The sequence below is a fragment of the Pholcus phalangioides genome, unplaced genomic scaffold (genome assembly GCF_987345545.1).
Source record: "Pholcus phalangioides strain wild (caught in Gottingen) unplaced genomic scaffold, Ppha-v1.0 ptg000021l_1, whole genome shotgun sequence".
NCBI classification, from domain to species: domain Eukaryota; kingdom Metazoa; phylum Arthropoda; class Arachnida; order Araneae; family Pholcidae; genus Pholcus; species Pholcus phalangioides.
Window position 1 is genome coordinate 4,763,453 of NW_028301614.1, and position 27,314 is coordinate 4,790,766.

The 27,314-nt window shown below is 40.0% G+C and overlaps 1 protein-coding gene across 1 annotated transcript in view; it reads left to right on the top strand.

Annotated features, from left to right (window-relative positions):
* Positions 1-27,314, top strand: part of LOC149070526 (acetoacetyl-CoA synthetase-like) — a 102,004-nt gene that overhangs the window by 40,338 nt on the left and 34,352 nt on the right. Inside the window, exon 7 of the mRNA XM_089248879.1 lies at positions 809-923. Within this exon, the coding sequence (XP_089105005.1) occupies positions 809-923 (115 nt within the window). The remainder of the gene's footprint in view (positions 1-808; positions 924-27,314) is intronic.

Consider the following 27,314-nt stretch of genomic DNA (forward strand, 5'->3'; position numbering starts at 1 on the left):
TCCCTGTGTGTTGGGAGAACTGGTGATGCATAGCTCTGAGTACATGTACAAAACTTGGTCCCTACAGGTCAAGCAGTTCCCGATGTGTTCTGGAGTTAAATGAAAACTCGTGCCAAGTAAACAAGTACCTCAAAAGATGTCTATCGATGATATCTCCGTGCACTTTTAGTCTTTTGTTTTTTAAAGAAATCGCCCCTCACACTAATTGAAGTAATTGATTTTCTCCCATTATATTTATCAATATTTTAAATATTTTGCCTTTCTGACAGTAGCTCAATTATTCAAATCATACTTATTATCTCTAAATTTGGCATTTAAAATGCACCCACCACGCGTTGCCACAATGATGATACTATTAATTTTTTGTTTTACCCCCTCACCCATCTATTTGATATTTAACTATCGATTTCCCCTCCCCATTTATATTTGCGTTTATGTAAGAGTGTTTATATTTAGGTATTCCCACTCCCCTCTCACACACATTGTACTTTTTTTTAATCGTTAACCCATCAGACAGTCGTGTCCACGATGGATGAAAAGTTGTCTCTGTTTGTATGCTTGTACATTTCTTTGCTAAATAAGTAAATAAAAACTTGACCCAAAAACGTCACCGACTTCCGTAACATAAAATCGTCACTAATTTCCGTTGCATAGAAACGGACCCTTTTCGAGTTTTGTGATTTTATATTATGAGTAGATATGTGTGGTGTTTACAGTTTTTTTTTCCGGTTCTGACAAGTGCCGATTCAGCGTCAAAGTGTATCATATTTGACAAAATGAATGAATATAATTATCTTATATGTTACAGGCGGCATCCAAGATCGTCAACATAATGAGCCCGAAATTTCTCATTGCGGTGGACAGAATGAAACACAACGGAATCGAGAGGTCGCTTTTGGAAAACATTCCTGATATCGTTAGCAGTAAGTATCTTTGATGCATAAAATAATCTCTTTCATAAAATCCTTCTTGCTATGGCGTCAATAGCCATCGCTATCAGATGAAGCGGGAGAGGTCCAATTTCCAGCCCAATATAATATAATAATAAGAGAAAAGTGAAAAGGGGACTTGAGCCATTTAAATTGTACAAAACATGCTCTTTCGCCTTCATCAACACTCCTTAATTTTATGGCCACTTACTTAAAGGGCCCCTTCAAAGTTCGTGTAATAGCCGCTTCGTATTCTTCTTTTCTCTCTCTCTCCCCTATATACTGATATATTGACCATTTACGGCCTATTGACCATTGTATTGCCACCTGCAGGCAATTGACTTTATTTCTGACTTTCTTGCTTCCTCTCTACTTCTCTTTTCCTTCTTTTTTGTACAACTTCCCCCCCCCCCCACAGAAAACATCTTCCTCCCATATGCTTCGAAAGATCGTAGGGGCTTCCTTCCTGTTTGATTCACCTGGAGTTTCAGGAAATCTAGAAGTTCCAGAGTGTCAGCATGACCTATCTGGGCTTTCACAGTAGCAAGTCCGCATCTGTGCACGTCAAAAAGTTCACTGAAGGTGATCCAGTGGATTTCGTCTGGATCTATCGGTCCATTTCCCGTGGGTTTCATTTTGCTATATTCCAAGACTTTGCGTAGAACCGCATCACCTCTACACGTCTGTTGGAGATTTGCATGTTCTTTGGCGGCTTTGGCTCGAGCTTTGACCTCGGCTTCTGGGTCCTCGGATAACTGGACAACGTCAGACCATCTCCAGTTTTGCGGGTCCATTACTATGTCATGGAAGAAGCAGCGAATTTTAATTTTATTAGACATTATTGTTTAAATTATTTTAAAGACAGTTTACAGTTTACTATTAATCGAGTTTGAACATTTAGAACAGTTAAGGCTCCGACTGGATACGGGCCGTAGATGATAAGTTAAGCTATCATTTCAGGAGCAAAAATTTATGCGTCCGTCCCCTACGGTGACCGGGGATGTTTTTTTTTTGTTTTTTTTGTTTTTTTTTGAGATCGTAGGGGGTGAACCTTGACCAATGATGTCAATTTTAATACTATTTGTACCTACGTAATCCTCATCACCCAATGGAAGGATCTTTCTTTGAAGCCGGACTACCAATTAGAAATAGGGGGTTGGTACAACTCAAAACTTTACTTTTTGGAATCTTTGAAAAATTAGAGCAGATTGATTAGTGCAAACTAGAAATCAAGTTGGAAAAAAATGTAGTTTTTTTGTTTATACACATTTTCAACGAGTAGCATCAGGAGCGGCGATCATCCGTGATGAAAGGGATGGAGGAAAAGGTAGGAAAGAAAATCTTACCACAATTTTAGTAAATTATAGACGTTTAGTTAAGATCTAAATTAGGAGGAATTAACCGGGGGCAGAGATGGTGAAATTAGGTATAAAAAGTGATTAAAAGAGAGATATTCCAACATCAAGTTAAAATTATTATAATTGAACATACAGTATTTTGTTTATGTATTACGCAGAATTTGATATCGTGGAAATAGATTTTTCTAATTGACTTTTATTTTGTGTAAATATAACTCGTTCTTTTCATATGATCATTTGATTAAATATTAAATGCTAATGAAATTTAACTGATTCCTTCTTTTCATGAGTCATCGTTTTATTCTAAATGTATATTGGACCACTAGCAGCCTGGGTTAATCTAGATAATTATATATATATATATATTCTTCCAGTGGTTCGATATAACAATGGTACCGTGACCATTCCCTTACATTATTATTCCAAATTTTATTTTTTGTAATACTGTTCTTAATTCATAAATTTACCCTTTTATTACCTTCAGATAAAAATGTCAAAACATGAACAAATGATGACTCTTGAGAGAAGGTTCAAATTGATATGGTCATAATGATAATTTAAAAGGAAAAAAAGAAACATTAAGTTGGTGTTGAAATTTATTATTGTATAGAAACTTTTGTGTTTTGGGAATTTCTACATTTACTTTCATTGAATTTTGATTTTATAATTTTGTGAAATCTTTTGAATATATTTCACTATGGCTGAAGATCCTAGCAATTTTAATAAGTTAGCGGGGTGCCAGGCATTAATTCCCCATTTTGACAACGTATCTGCTGTCACTCCCCGATATTTTGTTGATACGTTAGAGGCAATCGCAAAAACCGCAAATTGTACTGAATCAGAGAAATTATTGTTGCTAAAATCCAGAGTTAGGGGAGATGCGTTGACACAGATCATTAACAATGTTGATTTGGAAAATGAGCAGAATTATGAAAACTTTAAACAGAAATTTTTGGATTTTTTCTCCACCAAAACAAGCCTTGCTACACGACAGCAACTTTTCTCGAATTGTCGCATGTCCTCCGACGAAGGGGTCAAAATCTACGCTGCTCGTGTTTCCACAAATACACAAAAATTTTTCGGCAATGCCGATATCAGTAAACCCGAAGTGAAATCACTTTACGAACAAACACGACTAGCCAAATTCTTGGAAGGCCTCCTACCAAAATACAAAAGTTCCATTTTAGTGAAAGACCCCCAATCGTTTCAAGATGCTGTGAATTTCATTGAAACTTTACAAGTTAATGAATCATCAACACAACACGAGACAATTTGTAATGTAGAAAATAGCAAAGATAAAGAAATCAGGAGCTTACTAGAAACGCACACAAAACTGACTCACAACACACTTGCTGCACTACAAAAGCAGGTGGAAAATCTTCAACTGCACTCCGTGCCAAGGCACGAAAACAGTGCGCAATTTCGTTTTGAAAATAACCCCTCCACAACTCAAGCATTCTCTGAATCCCCACAGCAACATACTCACACACAGGCGTGGACCGCAGGTTGCGCTGGAAACACTTGCTGCAACGAAACAATTTCACACAGATTTCCACTCAATGATTTTGAAGGTCATAGATACCCTCATTATGCTCAGAATTTTTGTGAAAACTGTGGTCGAAACAATCATACAACTTCAGAATGCTATGCTTATAATCCTGAGCACCGTTTCAACCAACGTTCACACGCACCACGCACTCAAAATTTTCATCAGACATTTCATTCTAATCGAGGACGTTTTAATACACGCAATCATTCACCACATCCTCGAAGAAGCAATAGAGGCAGATCAGTAAGATTTGAGAACAACAACACATCTCATTTTAAACTAATTAGGGGAACGAACGAAAGTGCTTCCACTTCCGCGGCTAGAGTCCGTTCCCCCAACATGAATACCACTTCAACTTCTACAGAGCCGCAACAAGATACATGTATTACACAAGTTAAAACGATAAACACACAGATTCTGGATTCACAAGAAAATGACTTCTACCTTCCTGTTGCTGATGTCAAATTTGCTGGTTGCCAAACAACCAGTTTGATTGATTCTGGCGCCTCAGTCTCATTACTTCAGTATTCTGTTTTTCAGAAAATCAGAAATGATGCACGGATAAAAAAAGCTAACACTGATGTCAGAGTTAAATCTATTTCAGGAGAGCCACTAGATATTTTGGGGTCATTCAAAATCCCTCTCACTTTAAAAAATAAATGCATTATTCATTCATTTTTTATAGTCAGAAATGATTTGGCTACACAATACCAAGCAATAATTGGCTATGACCTTTTGAAGGCCCACAAATTCATACTCAACCTCGATAATGACATATTAGAAGCTGGTAATACAAAAATTAAAATACGAGACGCCAATTCTCCAACTTGTAACACATTATCCACAGAGTACGCCCGACTAGCAACGAAAATCACACTTTTGCCACACGAATCCAGGGTAGTGTATTTGAAAACGGACATTTTGGCTAGTGAAGGGGATGATATAATGTTGACACCTACACTACAAAACGATGCTATAGAAGTACATAGAGCTGTGTGCTCCATCTCTAAAGATAAAACGATCCCCATTATGCTTTCGAACTTGACCGCTCGAAAAGTGGCTCTAAACAAAAACACTCGTGTAGGTACAATCACGAATGACGTAGTAATCAGAGACATGGAGGAAATCAGTTACGCAGGCAGGAATTGTCGGAAAATGATTTTGAGCTGAGCCACTTAGACCTTCAAACTCGTTCGAAGCTATTGAAATTACTTTTTGAATTTGGTGATATATTTAGTAAACGCTTATACACCATAGGTTGTACAGATAAAATCATCCTATTTTACAAGTAGATTCATCAAAACTACCATCTACTCGCCCCTACAATGTTCCCTACGCTTTGAGAGACGAATTAAAATGTCAGTTAAATGAATTAGAGCAAGCAAATTTGATTGAAAAATCAGACAGTCACATAAGCTTCCCTTTGATCATGATAAAGAAGAAAAATCCTTCAGGAGACCCGAAGCAACAGAAATGGCGATTGGTAGTAGACTATAGAAAATTGAACGCTCACTTAAAATATCCAAGATATCCTCTACCAATCATTCATCACTTACTGGAAATGCTACGGGGATCTAATCTTTTTTGCTCCCTTGATCTATCATCATCTTTTTGGCAGATTCCTTTGAAACCCGAGGATCGTGACATGACAACATTTAGCTCTCCATTTGGCTCGTTCCGTTACAAAACTATGCCTCAAGGCTTGAATGCTAGTCCGGAAACATTTTCCAATCTTTCAGATCAACTTTTAGCTCCTCTTTCGGATTTGAAAATTGCCAACTATATTGATGATTTTTGCTTGGGTGCCGACAATGTCTCACAAATGCTCTACAAATTGAAAAAACTATTCGAGAGGTTCCGCTATTTTGGTTTGACACTTAATCCAGCTAAATGTTCATTTCTTGTTCCTCAGATCGAATTCCTAGGTCATACTTTGAACAGTTCAGGCATTCGCCCCATTGAGACAAACATTAGAAAGATACAAGACTTTCCAGTTCCCAACACCGTACGGAAAATTCGCCGTTTTATTGGGCTGGTTGGGTATTACAGGCGTTTCATACAAAATTTTTCAGATATTACGGCACCTATTACTAACCTCACTAGAAAGAGTAGAAAATTTCATTGGACTCAAGAGGCCCAGAATGCTTTTGTCATTCTAAAACAAAAACTTTCGTAACCTCCAATTTTGATTCATCCGGATTTCAACAAGGAATTTATCCTTTCTACTGACAGCAGTGACGTTGCATTAGGTGCAATGATTGGGCAGAGAATAGACAATTCTAATGTCATACATCCAATTGCATATTTTTCCAAGAAGTTAAATCCCACACAAATTCGATACACTATTATGGAAAAAGAATTAATGGCCATTGTGGAATCTGTAAAAGCATTCAAGTACTATTTGTATGGTAGACATTTCACTATTAGGTGTGATAATGCTGCTTTGACCAAATTATCGAAATGGGATTCACCAGGAAGCAGAGTCATTCGATGGTTTGCATTTCTCTCAGAATTTAATTATGATTTTGAATTAATCAAATCTTCGGAAAACCAAGTCGCCGATATTTTTTCACGCGACTTTCATGTGAATACAGTAAAGATCACTTTACCCTCCATAGAGGAGATAAAGTTGGCTCAGCGCGAAGATCCTAAATTGTCAACCATAATCTCTACATTAGAAGACGATAACACTCAACACTCAAAGCTCAGGATTAAGTATGCCCTATCGAATGGTCTTCTTATGCACAAAGGGATTATCACTCGCTCAGGGGGTCAGAAGATCATACTACAAATAGTTATACCTAACAAGTTCAAGCTACACATTCTTGCAGCCAACCACTTGACACACTTTGGACACTTAAAAACATACCACGCCATTAAAGAGAAGTATTTCTGGGATAATTTATACACAGATACAAAACATTACGTAGAATCTTGCACACATTGCATATCTTTCCGATCTCCTCGTAGAGTACCACCTGTTCCATTGCAACGTCATTTTATTCCATCTCGACCAATGGAATATGTCTCTTGCGATTTTGTCGGAAGATTGCCTAACACCTCACGTGGAAACTGCTACATACTTACGTTCATTGATCATTTCACAAAATTTGTGAAACTGTACGCAGTTCCCGACCAAACATCAAAAAACAACAGCAGAGAAATTCCTCGACTTTGCTTGCACTTTTGGATTTCCTGAGAAATTATTATCAGACAAAGGTTCAAATTTTGTGAGTGACTTTTTTAAAACACTTTGTAGTCGCCTAGGGGTAACGAAATTGCAAACAACGGCGATGTGCCCACAATCCAATGGTCAAAGTGAAAGGATAAATTCTAACTTGAAGAAGTCCCTCTCTATATTTGCACTAGGAACAACTGATTGGGATGCATACATTAATTACTATGAATTAATTTATAATTCAACTATTCATCAAGCAACACAGGAAAAGCCAGCATATTTACATCTTTCCTACGACCCTACACTTCCAACAGACATTCTTAATCAGACAACTCCACATACACGTGTCTCATATTCTGATTTTGTCACACAAAAAACAACACAACTGCAGTACACATTCAACAAAGTGCGTGAAAGTCTGATTACATCAGCAGAGAGGCAGGAAAATTACCAACGAAAATTCGCGAAAGATAGGAATTTTCACCCAGGTCAATTAGTATTCTTGCATCAACCCGACGCTGATAGACACGCTTCGCTTCCTAAGCGAAGAAATTTCGTCGGTCCCTACAGAATTCTCACAGTTCACAATCCTGTAAATTTTACAATAATTGATACAAGAAATCCAAAAGCAAAACCTATTAAAGTACATGCAAACAGGTTGATCCCATTCAAAGGAAGACGTCAAGAATTGGATTATATGCACAGTACTATTAGGGAAAACAGGAATAGTAGAAATCCGGTACACTCCATTGTACAACAAAGGCCACACGCTAGTTTCGATGAATTGTCTGACCTTCAATGGCTTCAATGTATTTCTCCTAGTGCCGCACGTTCGGTGGGGAACCCACCCAGCAGTAGCCCTGGGCACTATTCCGAGGAGCCTTCTCGAAACACAGATAACCCTGCCGTTGTAATACCACAATCTTCTATTCAAGGATGTCAAGCCCAAAGGCCTTCCACAAGTACAGCAAGTGATGCACCCCCTGCTCTGGATAATATGTCCCGTAATTTATTGCCTCAGCGTTCCGTTGGTCATCGATACAATTTGCGCTCTAACCGGCCGGCACAAATTAACACTTTCACTTTTGGAACATATTAATCAAGTGTTGTGTATGTAAATACATAAATAATATGGGACTTGAAAATATAAAATTTTTTTTTTAAATTTCTATAACGATTATTCGAAAATTAATTCATCGAATTTTATAATCGTATTCAGTGATAATTTTTTTTTTATTACTGGAATTCCGTCGTGGATACAAATATGCTGTTGATTGTTCAGTGAGAAGGGCCCCTCATTGGACGGTGAACGCTTATTTGTTTCCAATTTTCTTTTCTTTTTTTTCATGAAAAATTTTTCTTCAAACTCACTATCTCTCCTTCACAAATTAAATTTGAGGTAGACATTGAAGTGCACTGCAAGTTTGATCAAGTCCCACCTTATTTAAAAAAAAAAAAAAAATTCATATATGTACATATCTCTATTTCTGAAGAAGCAGAAGATGAAGCATTCAGCAACAATGACTGTCAAATTATGTTTATATTGAAAACTATATGTTTAATGGATGCATTTACAATTGCGTAATCAATTTCGCACTATTATATTTGAGAAAAAATTGTTAAAACCTTGAAAACAAAGTAGAGTTATAATGGAATTATGAAAAAAAAGTTATTATGAAAGTGTGAGAAAAAATGAGACTATGAGAAAAAAAAAAGATGAAAGAAAAAAAAATGAAATTATAAAAGGAAAATTGAACGTATAGAAAAAAGATGAAAGTATAGAAAAAAAAAAGGGAAATGAAAGTATACAAAAAAGACAAAAACAAAATAAGGATGAAAAAAATGAAATTATGAAAGAAGAAAAAATGGAAGTGAAGAAAAAGAAAAAAAATTTTTTTGTCAAAATGTTAAAAATGTGCATGAGGAACAAAAGTATTAATGTTGTACACTTATGCATGCAAGTACTTTCATGTAAATATCCACATATAGCATATATGCAATTTTGTGTTAACAATACAACATACTGCGTATTAGTGTAGTATAATTTGATGTTGGAATCTATAATCCCTCAGAGTTATTACGGTTTTAATATTTATATTGAGCATTTAAACAAGTTTAATTTGGGAATGATTATAAATGATCACACTGTGGTAAGATTTTTTTCTTTCTCTGCCAAATGGTTTATATACTATGTTTCTATATCCCTTTAACGTTCATAATTCATAAGTGAAATGTGCCCGTACTCTCAGGACACCGCTCACAAATTTCAATTATCTCTGCTTAGAGGAGACAGTTACCAACTGTTTCAAACTTTCCCTTCGAACGATGCAAATTCCTTTTCAGCAGACAACGACATCGATCACTCAGACTCGTTGATGCGATGGTTCACCGAGTAATGTGGCAGTGATATCTTCAAGCAAAGAAATTTGCTAACTTCACTAATGTGTTCAAAACTTCACATTGAACTGCCGTTTCCAGACACCATACACTGAAATTGTTTACGTGCAATTTCTCTTGGATACGCCTACGGAACGAGATGCATCGCCGGTGTCGCACTTTGGTTGTCCTCAGTCGTCTGTGTAACAAATAGTGTTCGGGACTGACTGCACGTCTGAACACGAACGAACGGTCGAATAATTCGTTTCGTAATAATTTCGTTTAATAATTTTCGCTTCGACAGTACTCCAGCGTCGTCCTCTATTCAGTGACTGACATGTGAAAAGAACAAACACATTCGACGCTCTCTACGATACACATTCGCTGCAAAGTGCAACCCATGCTGAACATCATGAGGACTGATTCCGGACATTGGGTCTAGTGCGGATTGAGCCACAACAAGCCAATTTGTTTCCTGTACAGCTGGATTTTGAAAATTTACACTTTCGAACTAATAACTCTCGAGGCACTGAACAAGTACGTTGAAGTTCAGAGTAATGAATGTGCTGTAACTTATCTAGTATCAATGCGCAGCATTTTCAGGGAAACATGTTCTGCGACACTTAATGTTACATTTATTTCAGTGATAAATGCGACAGTGATTTTCTTCACAAAAAATGAGAACGCTGAATCCTGAATGAGAACGCTGAGTGATTTTCTTGTTGCTATGTCTAAACGTATTATTGATATATTTTTGTGACGTTATCCGAAGAAATTATATGTATCTTCGCTATTCCGAGAGAAAAAAAAAGGTACTTCCGATAAATCATCGAAAGTGATGATACGTACTCTACGTTATGAATTCATGAAATTTTTTAAAAGCTTCTGTGTATTTCATGCTCAGTGATTTTTGCAAAGCTCTTTGGTATATTATTTTATTTCTGCTTATATTATCTTTCTACAATTCACTTACGACATTATCGAAGCACATGTATATATCTACAACACATAATGTATATTCACTTCTAATTTTTATGTTACATATATATATTTTTTCTTTTCGCATATGTATATCTAGGTACGAGTATTCTTTTCAATGCATACCTACATTGCTTACCTTTGTGTCAAGTGATGTACATTTGTACATACCAGGTTTTCATTCATGTTTTGAAGAGCAAACATAATTTTATTGCCAGTATTGTAATCTCCCGACTTATATTTTCTTTTTCTTTTTTTTCGTTTTTTTTTTCTTTTTCCGCAAGATGGATGTGCATTGCTATGGCGTCAATAGCCATCGCTATCAGATGAAGCGGGAGAGGTCCAATTTCCAGCCCAATATAATATAATAATAAGAGAAAAGTGAAAAGGGGACTTGAGCCATTTAAATTGTACAAAACATGCTCTTTCGCCTTCATCAACACTCCTTAATTTTATGGCCACTTACTTAAAGGGCCCCTTCAAAGTTTGCGTAATAGCCGCTTCGTATTCTTCTTTTCTCTCTCTCTCCCCTATATACTGAAGCCTATTGACCATTGTATTGCCACCTGCAGGCAATTGACTTTATTTCTGACTTTCTTGCTTCAGGTCCCTACACACGCTCAGTTATACCTGCGCAGTTATGCCTGTACAGTCCAACTGTGCAGGCATAACTGAGCGTGTGTAGGGGCCGTCAGTTGACCTGCGCAGGTGACCTGAAGGGAATGGTTTTTCGATTCGGTATAACTGTACAGTTATGCCTGCGCAGGTATAACTGAGCGTGTGTATGGGCCATCAGGTATAACTGTGCAGTTATTTTTTCCCGCTTTCTTATATTCGCCCTACTTTCTTCCCTCTTCTTTTTTCACTGATAATGTAATAGAACAATAATAACTGAATAACATGTTTTGGAGAGGGATTCCATTTAATTAGAAGAAAATCTTCTAATGGCCTAATTTTCACGATATTTTCTTACAATTTCATATCGAATAAAAAAATCGAAATAAAATTTTAGAAATATTTCGACCATTGTTAAAAATCGCAATTTTGTTTCTGAAATCATTCTTTTCAATAAATTTGCCCGAAATTATGCACCGGAACACACAAACTCTATATTCAAATAATGTGCTATGACTATTAATTGTTTATTGATTATTTAGAGAAGAGGTTTTTAACCAGGGTTCTTGGAGATTTTAGGGGCCCCGCGACATCGGATTATTTTAGTATTCTTTCACAGGTACTTCCTTTAGAAATCAAGTAGGTGTTTATACGATTTAGTTAATGTTTGCAATTGTTTGCAATTTCAAACGCAGGATTCCTACTCCTTTTTTGACCGAAAACCAGCAAGCATCAACAGGACAAAAATCACTGCAATTTATTATTTTCTTTTACATGTAATTCTTAATGAATCTCATTGAATTTGTTTTTTGGACACATCTCATCAGATTGCAACGAATTTCAATTTTCAGCTCAAACATTGAAAGAAAAAAATTCAGATGAAATTACGCTAGTTAAACGTAAGAAAACAATCGAAAAATTATTTGAGAGAGATATACGATTGATAATATAATTATATCATTGAGTAATACTATTAATATACATACTATGCTTCATAATGAGTCAATTTTTTAATTGAGTTGAATTAATCGTAAGAGGTCGCGTGAAAATGTAGTTTTCTTTCAAGGAAAAACACTACGTAAGTTACCGTAAAAATTTTCAAGTCAAAAATTTTTTTTTTTTTTAAATCGACGCTATCGCGAAAAGAAAATACTATCATACGATGCTGAAGGAGCATGTATCCGCTATCTGTATATTCAGAGGAGAAATGATGCTTATTTCCGAAGATACAGTCGACGCTCGTTATGACAACTTCACGTTATAGCGATCATTCACGTTATAGCGACAAAGACTGGTAGGGAAAGTCCCAAATGTTTTACGTTTTACTTATACAACGACCGTCCCAATCAGGCCCGACCACACCCCCAAGTCTCCCCCTCGCTACGACCTTGCTTCAAATATAACGTCGATTCTCGACGGGACGAAGGTGTCGTTATATGGAGCGTCGATTGTAATACCAAAATTTATCTTTTATTGCCTATATTGTCATAATCACTGTAGATATGGATAGCATTCTTGATAAGCATGAGTAGGCAGTAGTGCCTTTTACTTAAGTCATGAAAATCGGTCATTATGAGAGGTATATATTTACAAAGGCTTCCTTGGTAAAATGGTCTGAGTTTTCGAAAACTGATGTTTTCCCCTCGTCCCCCCATCACCCCCTTGTGTCCATTCATAGCCTGAATAGTCCTACTTTGGGAGACACCGATTTCAACACTCCACCAGAGTTTAGTTCAGAGTTCAGTTTAGTTTTCACGACTCGAGGTTTATAATGACGAGTGATCTTCGAAACGGGCAGCGCGAATGTTTGGAAGAATTCATTGAAATGTATAGGAATAAGAAATGTTTGTGGCAGGTGAAAACTAAAGATTACCATAACAAAATTAAGAAAGATGATAGTTATAAGAGATTGGTGTGGAAAATGAGAGAAATAGATCCTCTAGCGAACAGAGACAGTGTTGTAAAAAAAATAAACAGTTTGAGAAGCAATTTCCGAAAGGAATTGAATAAAAAAAGCTTTGAATAGGTATCTTGATCCATTCTGAGAAAATTATGCCAATCTTTTGGTGCAAATCTCAATTCCTGTAATAATTTAACGTGCGAATATTGTTGCCTTTTTTTTAACCAATCTTTGCACCACGTTACCCGTTTTTTTTGAGTTAATAACTTTCAGTGACATAACCAATCCAACTACACCCAAAGCATCATCTGTGGAAATCATACTAGAAAATTCCGAACTTTATAGACTATGAAAAAATCCGAATTGATCAAAAGACCGCGAAGACAGAGATCGAAGAATGAAAATATCCCCACAGATTGCCTAGAACCGGTTCCAGAAGCTTCGCCTGCACAGGTATAACTGAATGGTGTGGATGCATCGAACCGTTCAGTTATGCCTGCGCAGTTATGCCTGTACAGGTATAACTGTGCAGGCATAACTGAACGTGGGTAGGCCCCTTTCCTCTCTACTTTTCTTTTCCTTCTTTTTTGTACAACTTCCCCCCCCCCCCCCACAGAAAACATCTTCCTCCCATATGCTTCGAAAGATCGTAGGGGGTGAACCTTGACCAATGATGTCAATTTTAATACTATTTGTACCTACGTAATCCTCATCACCCAATGGAAGGATCTTTCTTTGAAGCCGGACTACCAATTAGAAATAGGGGGTTGGTACCCCTCAAAACTTTACTTTTTGGAATCTTTGAAAAATTAGAGCAGATTGATTAGTGCAAACTAGAAATCAAGTTGGAAAAAAATGTAGTTTTTTTGTTTATACACATTTTCAACGAGTAGCATCAGGAGCGGCGATCATCCGTGATGAAAGGGATGGAGGAAAAGGTAGGAAAGAAAATCTTACCACAATTTTAGTAAATTATAGACGTTTAGTTAAGATCTAAATTAGGAGGAATTAACCGGGGGCAGAGATGGTGAAATTAGGTATAAAAAGTGATTAAAAGAGAGATATTCCAACATCAAGTTAAAATTATTATAATTGAACATACAGTATTTTGTTTATGTATTATGCAGAATTTGATATCGTGGAAATAGATTTTTCTAATTGACTTTTATTTTGTGTAAATATAACTCGTTCTTTTCATATGATCATTTGATTAAATATTAAATGCTAATGAAATTTAACTGATTCCTTCTTTTCATGAGTCATCGTTTTATTCTAAATGTATATTGGACCACTAGGAGCCTGGGTTAATCTAGATAATTATATATATATATATATATATTCTTCCAGTGGTTCGATATAACATTCTCGAACAATTAAAAACTTTTACGGACTGAGAGGTACTCTTCTCTATCTTTTAAAAGCTGACCTAAATAATTGGCAGAAAATTATATATATATATATGTATATATATGTATAAAATGTGGAGATAAGGTCAGTAATCTAATGAGGATTAATAAAAGCGTTTCTAAATGGGTCGATTCTCGGACCCCTGCTTGTCTTTATATTCATCAATGATCTCTGTTCAGCAGGCTGAAAACTCAATTCATTATAATTTTTCGGTTCGAAGCTCAATTCAGCAGGTAAAATTATAACCTTTGTAGATGACACGGTCTTAATTTTATATACAGGGTGATTATAAAAAAACTATCCCGACATATGGGCCCCTAACTATCATACCATTCACAGAAACTGAATGAAATTTTGGCATAAGGTATTTTGATGTATGCGCTCAAGAATGATATGGAAAACAACAGTGTCCCTCTAACAGTTACGGTTACAGTGAGAAAATTTCGAAAATATCAAATGGCAACACCAAGTTTTTTGTATTGGAATGTGATCTCCATTGTGAAAAACACTAAATAGCGTTCGAACGGCAACTGTAGCATGAAAATCACCGGCGGTAGATAGGCTAAAAGTGAGGACAACCGATAAGGACAGAGAAGCAGCATAAAATAAAGCATTTTATTGTGTTTCACAAATTTTCCACATGACCTTGTGGAATGTGGACCCTGTTGCCATCAGGCTGGGATCTCAGCCGCAGAAACGGTGTGACGAATGAAACGAACATTAATGCTCTGGTGCACAGCAAAGTCCTTTTTACTTTTTCCTTGCCTAGCTCCGGGGATTTTCGTGCTACAGGTGCCATTCCAACGCTATTTAGTGTTTTTCAGTATGGAGATCGCATTCCAATACAAAAAACTTGGTGTTGCCATTTGATATTTTCGAAATTTTCTCACTGTAACCGTAACTGTTAGAGTGACACTGTTGTTTTCCATATCATTCTTCAGCGCATACCTCAAAATACCTTATGCCAAAATTTCATTCAGTTTCTGTGAATGGTATGATAGTTAGGGGCCCATATGTCGGGATAGTTTTTTTATAATCACCCCGTATATAGAAAAAGACCACCATTCATTGATTAATATTATTAACAATGATTTGATGAAAATTAAGATTTGGTTTTCTGCGGTCTTAAACTAAATATCACTAAAACCGAATTCATTAATTTTACCCTTGCAAACTGGTCAACAAAACGTAATAAATAATTCATGGAAATCCCATATACACCATATTCATTCTATACTTCGATATCTAATTTAGACCGGGATTATACACTATAAAAGTTTTACAAAAATCATCAGTTGCCTTTTCTCGAATGTAACCGATATGCTTATTGGTTGGATTTTTCAAGTTTTATAGAAGAGCTTTTATCAAACTTTCAGAGTGAAATCCCGGCCTTTCGGATTTTATTAGTTCAAACCGTATATCAGCTCATCGTTTCCTTCGGCTTTTATTGATAACTAGCTATAATACCCGGCGCTGTCCGGGTTTTCTTGAATGAGGCTTTTTGTATCACGTGATATCTCCCTCTTTCTTTGAGGGACATGCAAACCGTGTCTAAGTTAACCAATATGGCGACTTCATGAAATAAACAAATGTAGATTTAAAGAAACGTAGAAATGAATATATATATATATTTTCCAACTTTTTTAAGGGTCGCTCAGTATTTTGACCCCCGCCCCCCCCCCGAACTGCAAGTTATCCATCTGTCAGTTTCAGCTTCCAAAAATGCTTAATTAAAGCTGTGGAATTTTTCGATGTACTTTTTACGGGCCCATAATTAATTTTAAAATATCTTACCTCACATGAATTTATGCAGTTTGAATATCAAAAGACAATACGGAGACATTAATTTTCATGCTTGAGAAGATATAAATAAAAAGTTGAAATCAATGTTATTGCACGAATATCCAACTCAAAAGTAGGTTCGGCTAATTACTTCATATTTAATCTCCTGGGCTTCGTATACCTCTAAGCAAACTCAATATTTCAAAAATCGAGAATTCAATGCAATTTTTAAAATTATTGATGTGGCAGGAAACTCCCAGTAAATTTCCGCATTTATGCAGTAAAATCTGCAATTTTAACACTGATATCTATGGGGATCATCCTTTGCCTGACCAAAGTGATGCTGATGATGATTCTGACGACTATTGAAAAATGTGGCAAACCATTATAAAGGCATAAACTGTTATACACATACACTGGCAGCGTTAAAGAAGCGACAAACCATTGTAAAGCCATATACACGTCTTAAACGCATTGCTAGGGAACCACGGTAACCAAAGTAAACGTTCGGAAAGTGATTGTTGAGGCCCAAAAACCATTGTTGCCCTGCGGTTTTTTGCCCATTTGGGGCATTTGCCCTTCTCTGACGAAATTTTAAAGTAGCCTATCGTTCAAGTCGGGTCCCATTTGGTATATATGCAAAATTTGGCGACGATCGATCTAAAATTGTAGATTTGTATAGAGAACATACACACACACACACACACACACACACAGAAAATCAATTTTATATATATAGATTTTTCATCCTCATATGCTTTATGGGTTACCAGTTTGGGGGCCTGACTGTATTAAATTTGAAACCCATTGTTTAGGCACCCCTTAAAAAAAAGAATAATCAGATTAATTTTTAATGTGACCGCAGGTCATCAATTCATGAGACTAAATATCGTCCCTTTGTGGCTACCTTTACTCCACTTTTTCAAGTCTATCCCTATTAAATTTATTATTTATTTATTTTTATTCATATTATAGTGTAAGAATTCACTATATTGTACATGTTGATTTAAAATACGTTATTATATAAATTTATTACTATTAAAAGTACTATGGGTTAAACTTTACTATTTGCATCGCAGTCGAGTACAAACACATCCGGATTGGTTACTAAAGATGATTTGCATTATTTGAAGCTAAAAAAAATATATACATATACTGAGAATTACATATATATAAAAAAAATGAAGATAGAACAAAACGTTTTGTTGTATGCATTATAAAAAAATTGATACATAGATTGATTATATATAGTTGCCATTGATTACTGCAAATGTGGCAACATATCTTTTAGGAAAATGAACTTTTCGTCCATATCGAGTTGCACTTTTTGCAACTGATTGTTCAGACTGTTCTGCTATTGCAGGTTCAGACTGTACTGATGGTGTTGCAGGTTCAGAATGTTTTGTTGTTGTGTCTGAATTTTTCTTTTCCACAAATGTAGGTTTTACGCGATTTTGATTTTTACACGATCAATTGACACTTTGACTGTTCGGTTCGGAAGTTCGATAGTCACTGTCTTGTCATCTCTGGTGATCACTTTGTGTGGTCCCGTGTAAGGCTGCGATAGTGGTGGACGCACAGTATCTACTCGCAAGAATACGTGTGTGCATTCTTTCAGAGATGGATGGACATACATCGCTGTTTGACCATGTGCTGATGTAGGCACAGGCTGTAATCTACGCATCTTTTCTTTGAGTTCCGTCACGAAATTCGGAGAATATTTTGTTGATGGCTTTGAAGAGTCTGTGAGGATATCAGCTGGTAGACGTAATGAAGTACCGTACATAAGTTCTGATGCACTAGCTCCGATGTCTGGTTTTATTGCTGTTCTGATACCTAATAGCACTATGGGTAGTGTATCAGTCCAGTTTTGATTCTCGTGAGCTTTGATTGCCGATTTTAAAAGACGGTGGAATCTCTCAATCAGTCCATTGGATCTTGGGTGAAAAGCTGTAGAGCGAATTCGATTTGTGCCAAGAAAATGATTGAGTTCCTTGAATAGATTTGACTCAAATTGCCTTCCTTGGTGCGTAGTGATAGTAGAAGGACAACCAAATCTGCTAATCCACCCCGTAAATAGTGCTTTGCACACTGTTTCGGCGATGATGTTGGGAATTCGGGAAACTTCAGGCCATCGACTGTATCTGTCTACGATGGTGAGACAATATTGCATTCCTTGTGACATAGGAAGGGGTCCTATGATATCGATATGTAGGTGTGAGAAACGTGTATCTGGAGTTCCAAAGGTTCCTAGTTGAGCTCTTATGTGGCGTTGGATTTTGGACCTTTGGCATTGTGTACACTGTTGCACTAATAGCTTAACAGATTTCTGCATATTTGGCCATACATATCGGGCAGATATCAGTTTACTTGTGGCTGAAACTCCTGGATGGGAAAGGTTATAAAAATGCTTAAAAATTGTTTCACGTTGAGATTCAGGCACGAATGGTCTAGCTATACCTGTTGACATGTCGCAATAAATATTTGTATCAGCTAGAGGAAATGGTATCAATTTTAATTTTAGAGAAGTGTTTCCTTTTAGGTAATTTTGGATTTCAGGATCAGTTGATTGAATGACTTGCAAACGGTTTCCGGGTTATTAGGCCATGGGCTAGGAGATTTTCTTCCTGACGTTTCGCCCACATCTGTGGCAGGCATCATCTAAGGTTATTTGGACGTAAGTCTCCGCGGCAAGCGAGAAAAGATTCGTACATCTACTGTCATCGACTTGTTCTCTATATGCATTTCTGAGACTTATAATGAGGTAATATCGTCGGAGGTGCACTAGCATGCTCATCTTCATAGAGAAGCCATTGAAATATTCAAGCACCACAACATGAATCGAAAGGAGGAGACGATGAAGGTGCATCCCACTTGGGTCCCGGTACTTCAGCGGCGCAGAGAGGGCCGGTTTAGAGGGCAGCAAATACTCGCAAACGAGTAGGTACTGCCAGAAATTGGGAAACATGCTTCATGTTCCCTATTTATTTCCGTAGATGTATATCTTATGCTGACACCCGAACGATACGGTCACGCTTTCTTTTCAGCTCGTTCCGACGGACACTGCTTTCGCTTACGCACGTTCTCCCGTAGGGGTCCGGGTGAGAAGGAATCTCAGCCCGGCCAAGGGAGTAAAACCCGGGGACCTAGGCCATAGTAAGGCAGGACGGGTCCCACTGATTCTTCATAATCATAAATTGACGACGCAGAGATCGACGCTCTCTCAACGGTCGTCCAGAAACAAGGCTGGTGTCACCTGCTCGGGACCGCCGCAGCGACTTTGTACGCGAGGCTCTCCGGTGCGCTGGCCACAGATCTTCCTACACCACTGTGCTACGCTCGCCCCCCTTCTCCCCCCTTGTGACTTTCTTCCCCCCCCCCCCAGTGCAATGGATTAACACACATTTTTGGATTACCCCAACAAGGTAAGTGGTCTTTCATTGTGCGCTCTCTCTCTCGCCATGAGTGTCCTCTGCCCCTACGCCAGTGCCGACGAGGACAAAATCTTTGCGCAACTTACGCGCCAGTCGTTCACCTACGATGAGCTCACCAAAGAGCACAGAATCGAATTCGCCAAACTTTTGCTCACCTGGGCTAAAAGTAAGGAGGACTCCCTAAATGAGTCCCCCTATCAATCGCATAAAAGCTGCAAGTTTGACGCAGCCATCGAAACTCTAGCTACAAGCTATACAGAGTTAACCAGTCGCTTACACCCAAATAATCGTATCGTCACTTTCGACGAAGACGTCAATGAAATCGAAAAAATCCAAATCGAAAAATTTATTTCTGAAGCCCGAGATTTCCTGGATAAATTTCAAGATGCATCTTGCAGCCACAAAGCGGCCAGAGCATTCAAACTGGGCTTCTCTTCTACCCCCATCGTAACTGAAGTGAACCCCCCTTCATTAACCGAAACCCCCCAAAAAAAGGGGAAGAAAAAAAAGTCGCCCCCATAATAATTCGCCCCCTCACTCAGGAGAAGAGTCCCTTAGCAATGTTGACGAGACGAACGATTTCACACTTCATTTCTCACTCACAGAGAACTCAACCGGCATCAGTAATAGTGCACAGTCGCATGACGCTAGCTCGTCACAGTCATCCAGTGGCGTAACCGAATCCTCAAATTCTTGCTCAGAGGATTCCAGAACTTCTTCATCAACCGACGAACGCCCAGTTGATAACCATACAACAGTCGCAAGCAGCATTCACAACATTTCTGCAACCAGTAGCGACGAACCCCCTCCCCTCCAAACTCGCCCCCAGGGTCGAATGCTGAAATTCCTCCCTCCCCATGTTATTGCTGAAAGCCCAGTCGCTGACCACCCTCGCCCTCCCCCTATCAACCTCGGCGCGGGTACATCCGCTGCCACTGCTCCCCCCCCCCCGGATAACGGGCACGACGACAACGAGGGCTTTACTGTAGTATCCTACAAGAAGGACAAGAAGAAGGCTTCGCCCCGCCCGGCCTCGCCTCCCCCAGCCAACGTCGCCCCCAATCGAAATGCAACAGCTGCTCCTAATCGAAAAAAATTCAAAATTCCAGCAATTATTCTCTCAAGCTAGGGTGAAACCTGGCTTCGTGACTTCGCCCCCCAGAAGCTAAGCCCACCCAGAATACTATAGTTTTTCAGACCTTCACCGAAAACGACCATCGCACGTCTACAAAATTTTTTGACACCAAAAAATTTTCTTATCACACTTACCAACTTCAAAACGATAAGTCGCTAAAATTCGTTATCCGGGGGCTACCCGCTAACGTGAAACCGACCGAAATCGAGGAAGCCCTTAACGCCCAAGGCATCCAAACCATTAAGATTACAAATATGTGTAATTACACCACTGGACGCTTTCTCCCACTCTTTTTAGTCGAAGTCTCTGTCGAGAATAAACATTTCGCCAACGTCACGGAGATCGAGGGCGCCCCCATTGAAGTAGAACGCTTCCAGGGGGGACTCCTCGCCCATACAATGTAGGCGGTGCATGGCCCCCGGGCACTCAGCTCACTTCTGCCGAAATCTGCCCGTATGTGCCTTCTGTGCGGGCCGGCACGAAACAGCCCGATGCACCCTTAAGGGCAACAATATTTTTTTGAAGTGCTTTTTCTGCCATGGCAAACACACTGCCACGTTTCCTGGGTGTCCCGCTCGCCCCTCAGCCCTTAACAGCAACAGTCGAACGATTCTCCCCAAGCTCCCCCCAGTCCTTGCCCCCCCCCCCCAGCGACTGAATTCCCCCCTCCCTTTCCAGTGCAGCCCCGCTTATCAACTTCGATGACGACACATACGAGCATGGAGTCGCCCCCATTGAAATTCGCCCTTCTCACCCAGTCGCCGCACGTCAGCCTACCCCCAACTCTGTGCCGCCCCCGCTAAACGAGGCTGAACTTCTCAGAAAACAAACCGAACTCCACGCCACAGTTCGCCCTGGCGCCCCCCCCCTCAGGCGAAGGAGAAACCCACCCTTTCACTGGAAGAAATGAAAGAAAAAATCGAAATTTTAGAAACCCGTAGAAAATATGCACTCTGTGTTTACGAGGTAATGTATCAGACGCCGCGACTCAACATCAGTGGCGTAAGCGACATCGACTCTACCGCCCATGACACCTCTGATAACCCAGTCGAACCCACCGAGGCCCCTCTCCAACCTGCCCTTGACCCCCCCCCCAACCTTCTTCAAGCCCCCTTGCCCCCCCCCCTCCCACGATTCAGCCCCCTCCCCCCCTCTCCCAAAACCAACACAACGTCGTCGCCCCCAGCGGAATCCATCGTCAACAACCTAGGGATACAGCTCTCATCCCTATCGCAGGAAACGATCTCTGCCCTAATCGCCCTCCTCTCTTCACTTCTCTTAAACAATTGATACCATGGTCGCTCCCCCCCCCCCCAGGCCATTTATAGTAATGGCCTGGAACTGCAACGGTATTAAAGACCGCATTAGAGAACTTCACTCCGAAGCAACTCGCCACCAAGTGGACGCCATACTGTTCAGTGAAACTTGGCTCCTCCCGAGCAAAAAAATTAAGTTCCCCGGTTACTCCATCGTCCGTAACGATCGTCTCCATAATCGTGGAGGGGGAACCGCCATTTTTCTTCGCAACTGCTTTCCCAGCCACCCACTTCCCCTTCCCCTCACATCGAAGCAACCGCCATTACGGTGCACGTCAACAAGCAACCCATAATCCTTTGCGCCATGTACAAACCTCCGAATCAGCCAATAGACGAAGCTTTCCTCGACACACTCCAGTCCAGAGTTGCCAGATTGGCGGTTTTCCCGCCAAATTGGGCTGGTTTGAAAACGGTTCGGCGGGAAATTTTTGGCTTTGGCGGGTGGCGGGTTTTTGGGCGGTTTTTCCAAAATTGTGTTCATGGCGAATTTCTCCCTATTTTTCTTTATTTTTCTTTGCTTGCGAGCAAAGAAGTTTTTCTTTTTCACTTCAGTCCCCACCTCATGTTGTGTTTTCTTCCTGACAAGGCAGAAAGGATGGGGGGGGGGCATCTCACCCAACTATGGAAAGCCAGAACTTTCAACCATAATGCCTTTGCCACCCAATAATTGAAGGGACCGTAAAACAAAAACTTGGGAACTGTCCTAGGCTCTAGATAGTGGTTTTCAACCTTTATGATACCACGGCCGGTCGGTTATCATATATCCAATGTAGTATAAGGGAAGTAGTATGTTGTATATGCAATGACTATAAGGGAAATGGGAGACTTCAGTGACCTCACGAGCTTCGCACGGAGGCCGCCTGCTATAGAAGGTGTTGCTCTGACCCGACGGTTGGGAAACACAGTATCTAGACCACAGAAGCCTGTGAAAGAAACCGTAGCCTTCACAAGCGTGGAGCTGGCAGAGCTCCCAGGAACCAGTTCTGTCTTAACGCATGGGCCCACCAGGGCATGGCTCGGGGGCCTCAAGAGAAGAGGGGCCTCAGAAAAACTAGAGGTGGTTGTATTTTTCGGGGATTTTCTAGTAGGGAATCAGAAAAATCACTTGGCTCTCGGGGCCCTGGATGCTCTTAAAACGAACCCAGAAGAGTAGACAAGAAGACAACCCTCTTCTTAAATTTTTTGTTTACTAGACCGTGAAAAATCTGGTCTGGGATTTAAAGCCCATACCTAATTTTTAAAATCATTGTACCAAATTTCGTAGGCACCTATGCACAATTTGAGGCAGTGTCGTCTTGACGCATTGGCAAACCCGGGCACGTCACGGAGGCCTTGAATGAAGAGCGGCGGGGGAGGGGGGGATAATGAGATATGGTTAAGATTTGCGACATTAAGCATGTGAATTCGTAAGTAGGCAATTGCAGTCTGGATAGAGGGCTGAGCAAAATCAATTTGCCCGGAGGCCCATGATGCTTTTAAGACGGCCTCCACTCCAGGCCATCTCTGGGCCGTTTTTCCAGGAGAGAAAATGTGTAGCCTTGACTTTCGCAACTTTTCGAAGAAATCAATTTATTCGGTAAACCCCCCCCCCATATTTTTACGGAAAGTGGGGGGGGGGGGTTACTGGACTATAATAAGAAAAGCTATAAACCACACATTTCCAGACTAGAATATCGCCAAACTGTAGCTCGCTTGTTGCTTCATAGATGGCAGCACAAGTTCAAATATTTTGGGCTACTTTTTGGCTACTTTTGAAGAGGATTTTGGCTGGAAAATTTTTAAGGACCTGGCAACTCTGCTCCAGTCTTCGTCGGGGGCGACTGGAACGCCAAGAGCCACCTCTGGTTTAGCAAAAAGAGGAACGCCGCAGGAACTCAACTTCGTCGCTTCTGCCTAAATAAATTTCTTGATGTCCATTCCACCCCCACAGAGACTCACTTTCCCTCCCATCGCCGTCACTCCCCGGACGTCCTTGACTTCGGCATTTCAAAAAACTTTCTTTTTCACATCACCACCTACACGAAACCGCTTCTCTCGCCCCCACACAACCCGGTCTTCTTCGAAATTGACCTCCACGTCCCCAGGGCACGTCGCATTATCAAACAAACAAACTGGGAACACTTCCAAGAAATTGTCAGAGATGACGCACCCATTGATCCCTCGCCCCCACTTCCCACCACCATCGATAACGCCGTCGACAAACTCACTGCCAGGATTCAGCACGCCCTTCATGAGGCCACCACTGAATTACCCAGCAACGATCTCCGTTACGGACTCCCCCGGGATATTCTCGAAAAAATTAAATTTAAAAATAAAATCAGGAAAAATTGGCAAATTCGACGCCGCCGATCCGATAAGCTCCTTCTTAATCGATTACAGAAACAACTCAAGAAAGATATCGATGATTTCGTCAACACAAGATTCACTGAATTTGTCAGCACCGCCACCGCCGAGAATAGTAACCTCTGGAAGGCTTGACGTATCTGCCAGCCCAGGGTACCCAGGGTAACCAAGATCAAAAAAGATGATACCCTTATTTTCGACGATGACGTCATTGCCGAAACCTTCGCCGACTCTTTTGAACTGCAATTTTCACCCAATCGGGTGCAACCACTTATCACGTCACGAAATAACCGTCGTAGATGCTCCTCCTTCATCCATCATTTTCTTCAGAATACACCAGACCATATGTCCCCCACCAATATTTTTGAAATCGCTGACTTCATACGAAAACTTGAGCCAAAAAGCCCCGGGTATCGATGGCATTGGAAACAGAGCTCTCAAGTACCTACCCCCCGCCCCCCATTATTCACTCACTGAAAAATATTTTCAACTGCTGTCTCTCCACGAACTATTTCCCAAGGCCGTGGAAGCACGCCATTATCAAGGCGATCCCAAAAAGTGGCGCCGACCCCCTTCTCCCCACCTCCTTTCGCCCAATCAGCCTTCTCCCTGGGATCAGTAAACTTTTCGAAAAAGTGGTTGCCCTTAGGCTTAACAGCTTCACCGCCGAACACAACATCCTTAGGCCCGAACAGCACGCGTTTCGCCCGGAACACTCTTGTGTCACACAGCTCCTCAGGGCAACGGATTACATTACGAACGCCTTCAATTACGAGGACTCAGTCGCAGCCCTCTTCTGTGACATCTCGAAGGCGGTCGACAAGTGTAACTACGCCACGCTTCTTTCCAAAATGATCGACCTCCGCTTTCCCCCCCCCCCCCACTTCATCGTGTTCTTCTTCCGTTACTTAACACAGCGTACATTTCAAGTCCGACAGAATATTTTTGTTCTTCATTAACGATTTTTCAACGCCCAGAAATGGGAAACTTGCACTGTTCGCAGACTATGCTGTCGCCCTCTGTGGGGCAAGAAACCCATCGTATGCTCTTTGGAACCTGCAGGATGCCGCAGCCAACATTGAAGAATGGTGCACCGAATCCGACATAGTAATGAACTTTTCCAAATGCAATTTTAGGCATCTTATATATAAATGTGAAAGTATGTATGTATGTATGTATGTATGTATGTATGTATGCTCTTTATACAAATCTACAGTTTTAGACCGATCGTCGCCAGATTTTGCATATATACCAAACAGGACCGGGATTGAACCGTAGGCTACTTTAAAAGTTCGTCAGAGCTGGGCAAATGCCCGAAATGGACAAAAAACTGTCGGGCAACAATGGTTTTGGGGCCTCAACAATCACTTTCGGAACGTTTACTTTGGTTACCGTGGTTTCCAACAATGCGTTTCAGACGGGAATATATGCCTTTACAATGGTTTGTCACACCTTTAATTCTGTTATTATAACAGTTTATTCCTTTATAACGGTTTGTCACTTTTCCAATCCTCCCAGTAATTGAAGAAAACCCGGGAAGAGCGCCGTTTATTTCTGCTTGCCTATATACAGGGTATCCTGTAAGTGCTAATGCGGCCTTTATCTCATCAACAGCCCATCGTAGAGGTATAGTTTCAATTTAAAAAATGCTTAAAAGGTGTTTGAATATTCGCTGCACAAGTTGGACGTATGACGTCGCTAACAACAGAGGACAACAACTACGACGGCAAAATTGGGAATAAAAATGTTTAACGCCAGCTGATGAACTCATTGCTTGCCTCAAATCATCAACACTCTGGCACGAAGTTAAAAAATTATCATTATCCACTAACATGCGAGTTCAACTGCAAAATGACTCAGCACTGCTATCATTTTCACATCAGTTGATCAACCAGTAGACCCAAGCACTGGACCGATTACGTTCCCAAATGGATTTTGCCAGTTATTAAATTCGGTTCAAGAACTTGCAGACAAAGCCTTCCCAAACATTCAACAAAAGCACTGAAACCATGTGTGGTTTTGTGAGAGAGACATTCTGGCACCGAAAAATGACAGTGTGAACAAGATCAACGAAAAAATCCAAAAAGTTTTTCCGGGAGACTCCACATCTTACAAATCGGTTGGCACTGTCACAGACACAGCGCAGACAATTATGTATCCTGCAGAATTTCTGAACTCTTTGGATATTCCGGGTGTGCCACCACACAATTTGACCCTCAAAGTCGGAGCACCTGTAATGCTTTCAAGAAATTTGGAGACACCGAAATTCTGCAATGGCACCAGACTCTGCGTGAAGAAATTGCACAATTACATCATCGAAGCAACGATTCTACTAATTGGATGTGCCAAAGGAGAAGACGTCTTCATTCCACGTACCCCAATTATCACCGAAGAAATGCCATTCACTTTCAAGCGATTACAGTTCCCGATTCGTTTAGCTTTTGCCATGACAATCAACAGAGCGCAAGGCCAGTTGTTAGTAGTGGCAGGTATCAACCTACTTGAGCCCTGTTTTTCACACGGACAGCTTTACGTCGCCTGTTCGCGTGTTGGTAATCCTAAAAATTTGTACATCTACACACCAGATGGACAAACAAAAATATTGTGTATCCACAAACGATTGCCCGAAGTTTTTAATTAAAATTATATTATTAATAATCATAAAATTAAAATAATTAAAATTAATTAAAAAATGAAAGTAATTTTTTCTTACTTAATGCAGAAATATTTTGATTAAGAAATAATTAATAAGCTATTCATATATAAATTTTTTACGGGGCGGGCAACGTCGCTGGGTATCAGCTAGTGCTTAATAAAATTACTTTTCCTAATGCCAAACTTTCAATAAACAACAAGGCGATATTGTACAAATCCATACTGCGTCCCGTCATGCTATACGCCTCGCCCGTATGGACCGCAGCCCGTAAGGGCAACATCGCCATTCTGCAAAAACTTCAGAATAAAATTCTCAGACGATTTCTTCGTGCACCGTGGTACGTTCGTAACGTCAACAT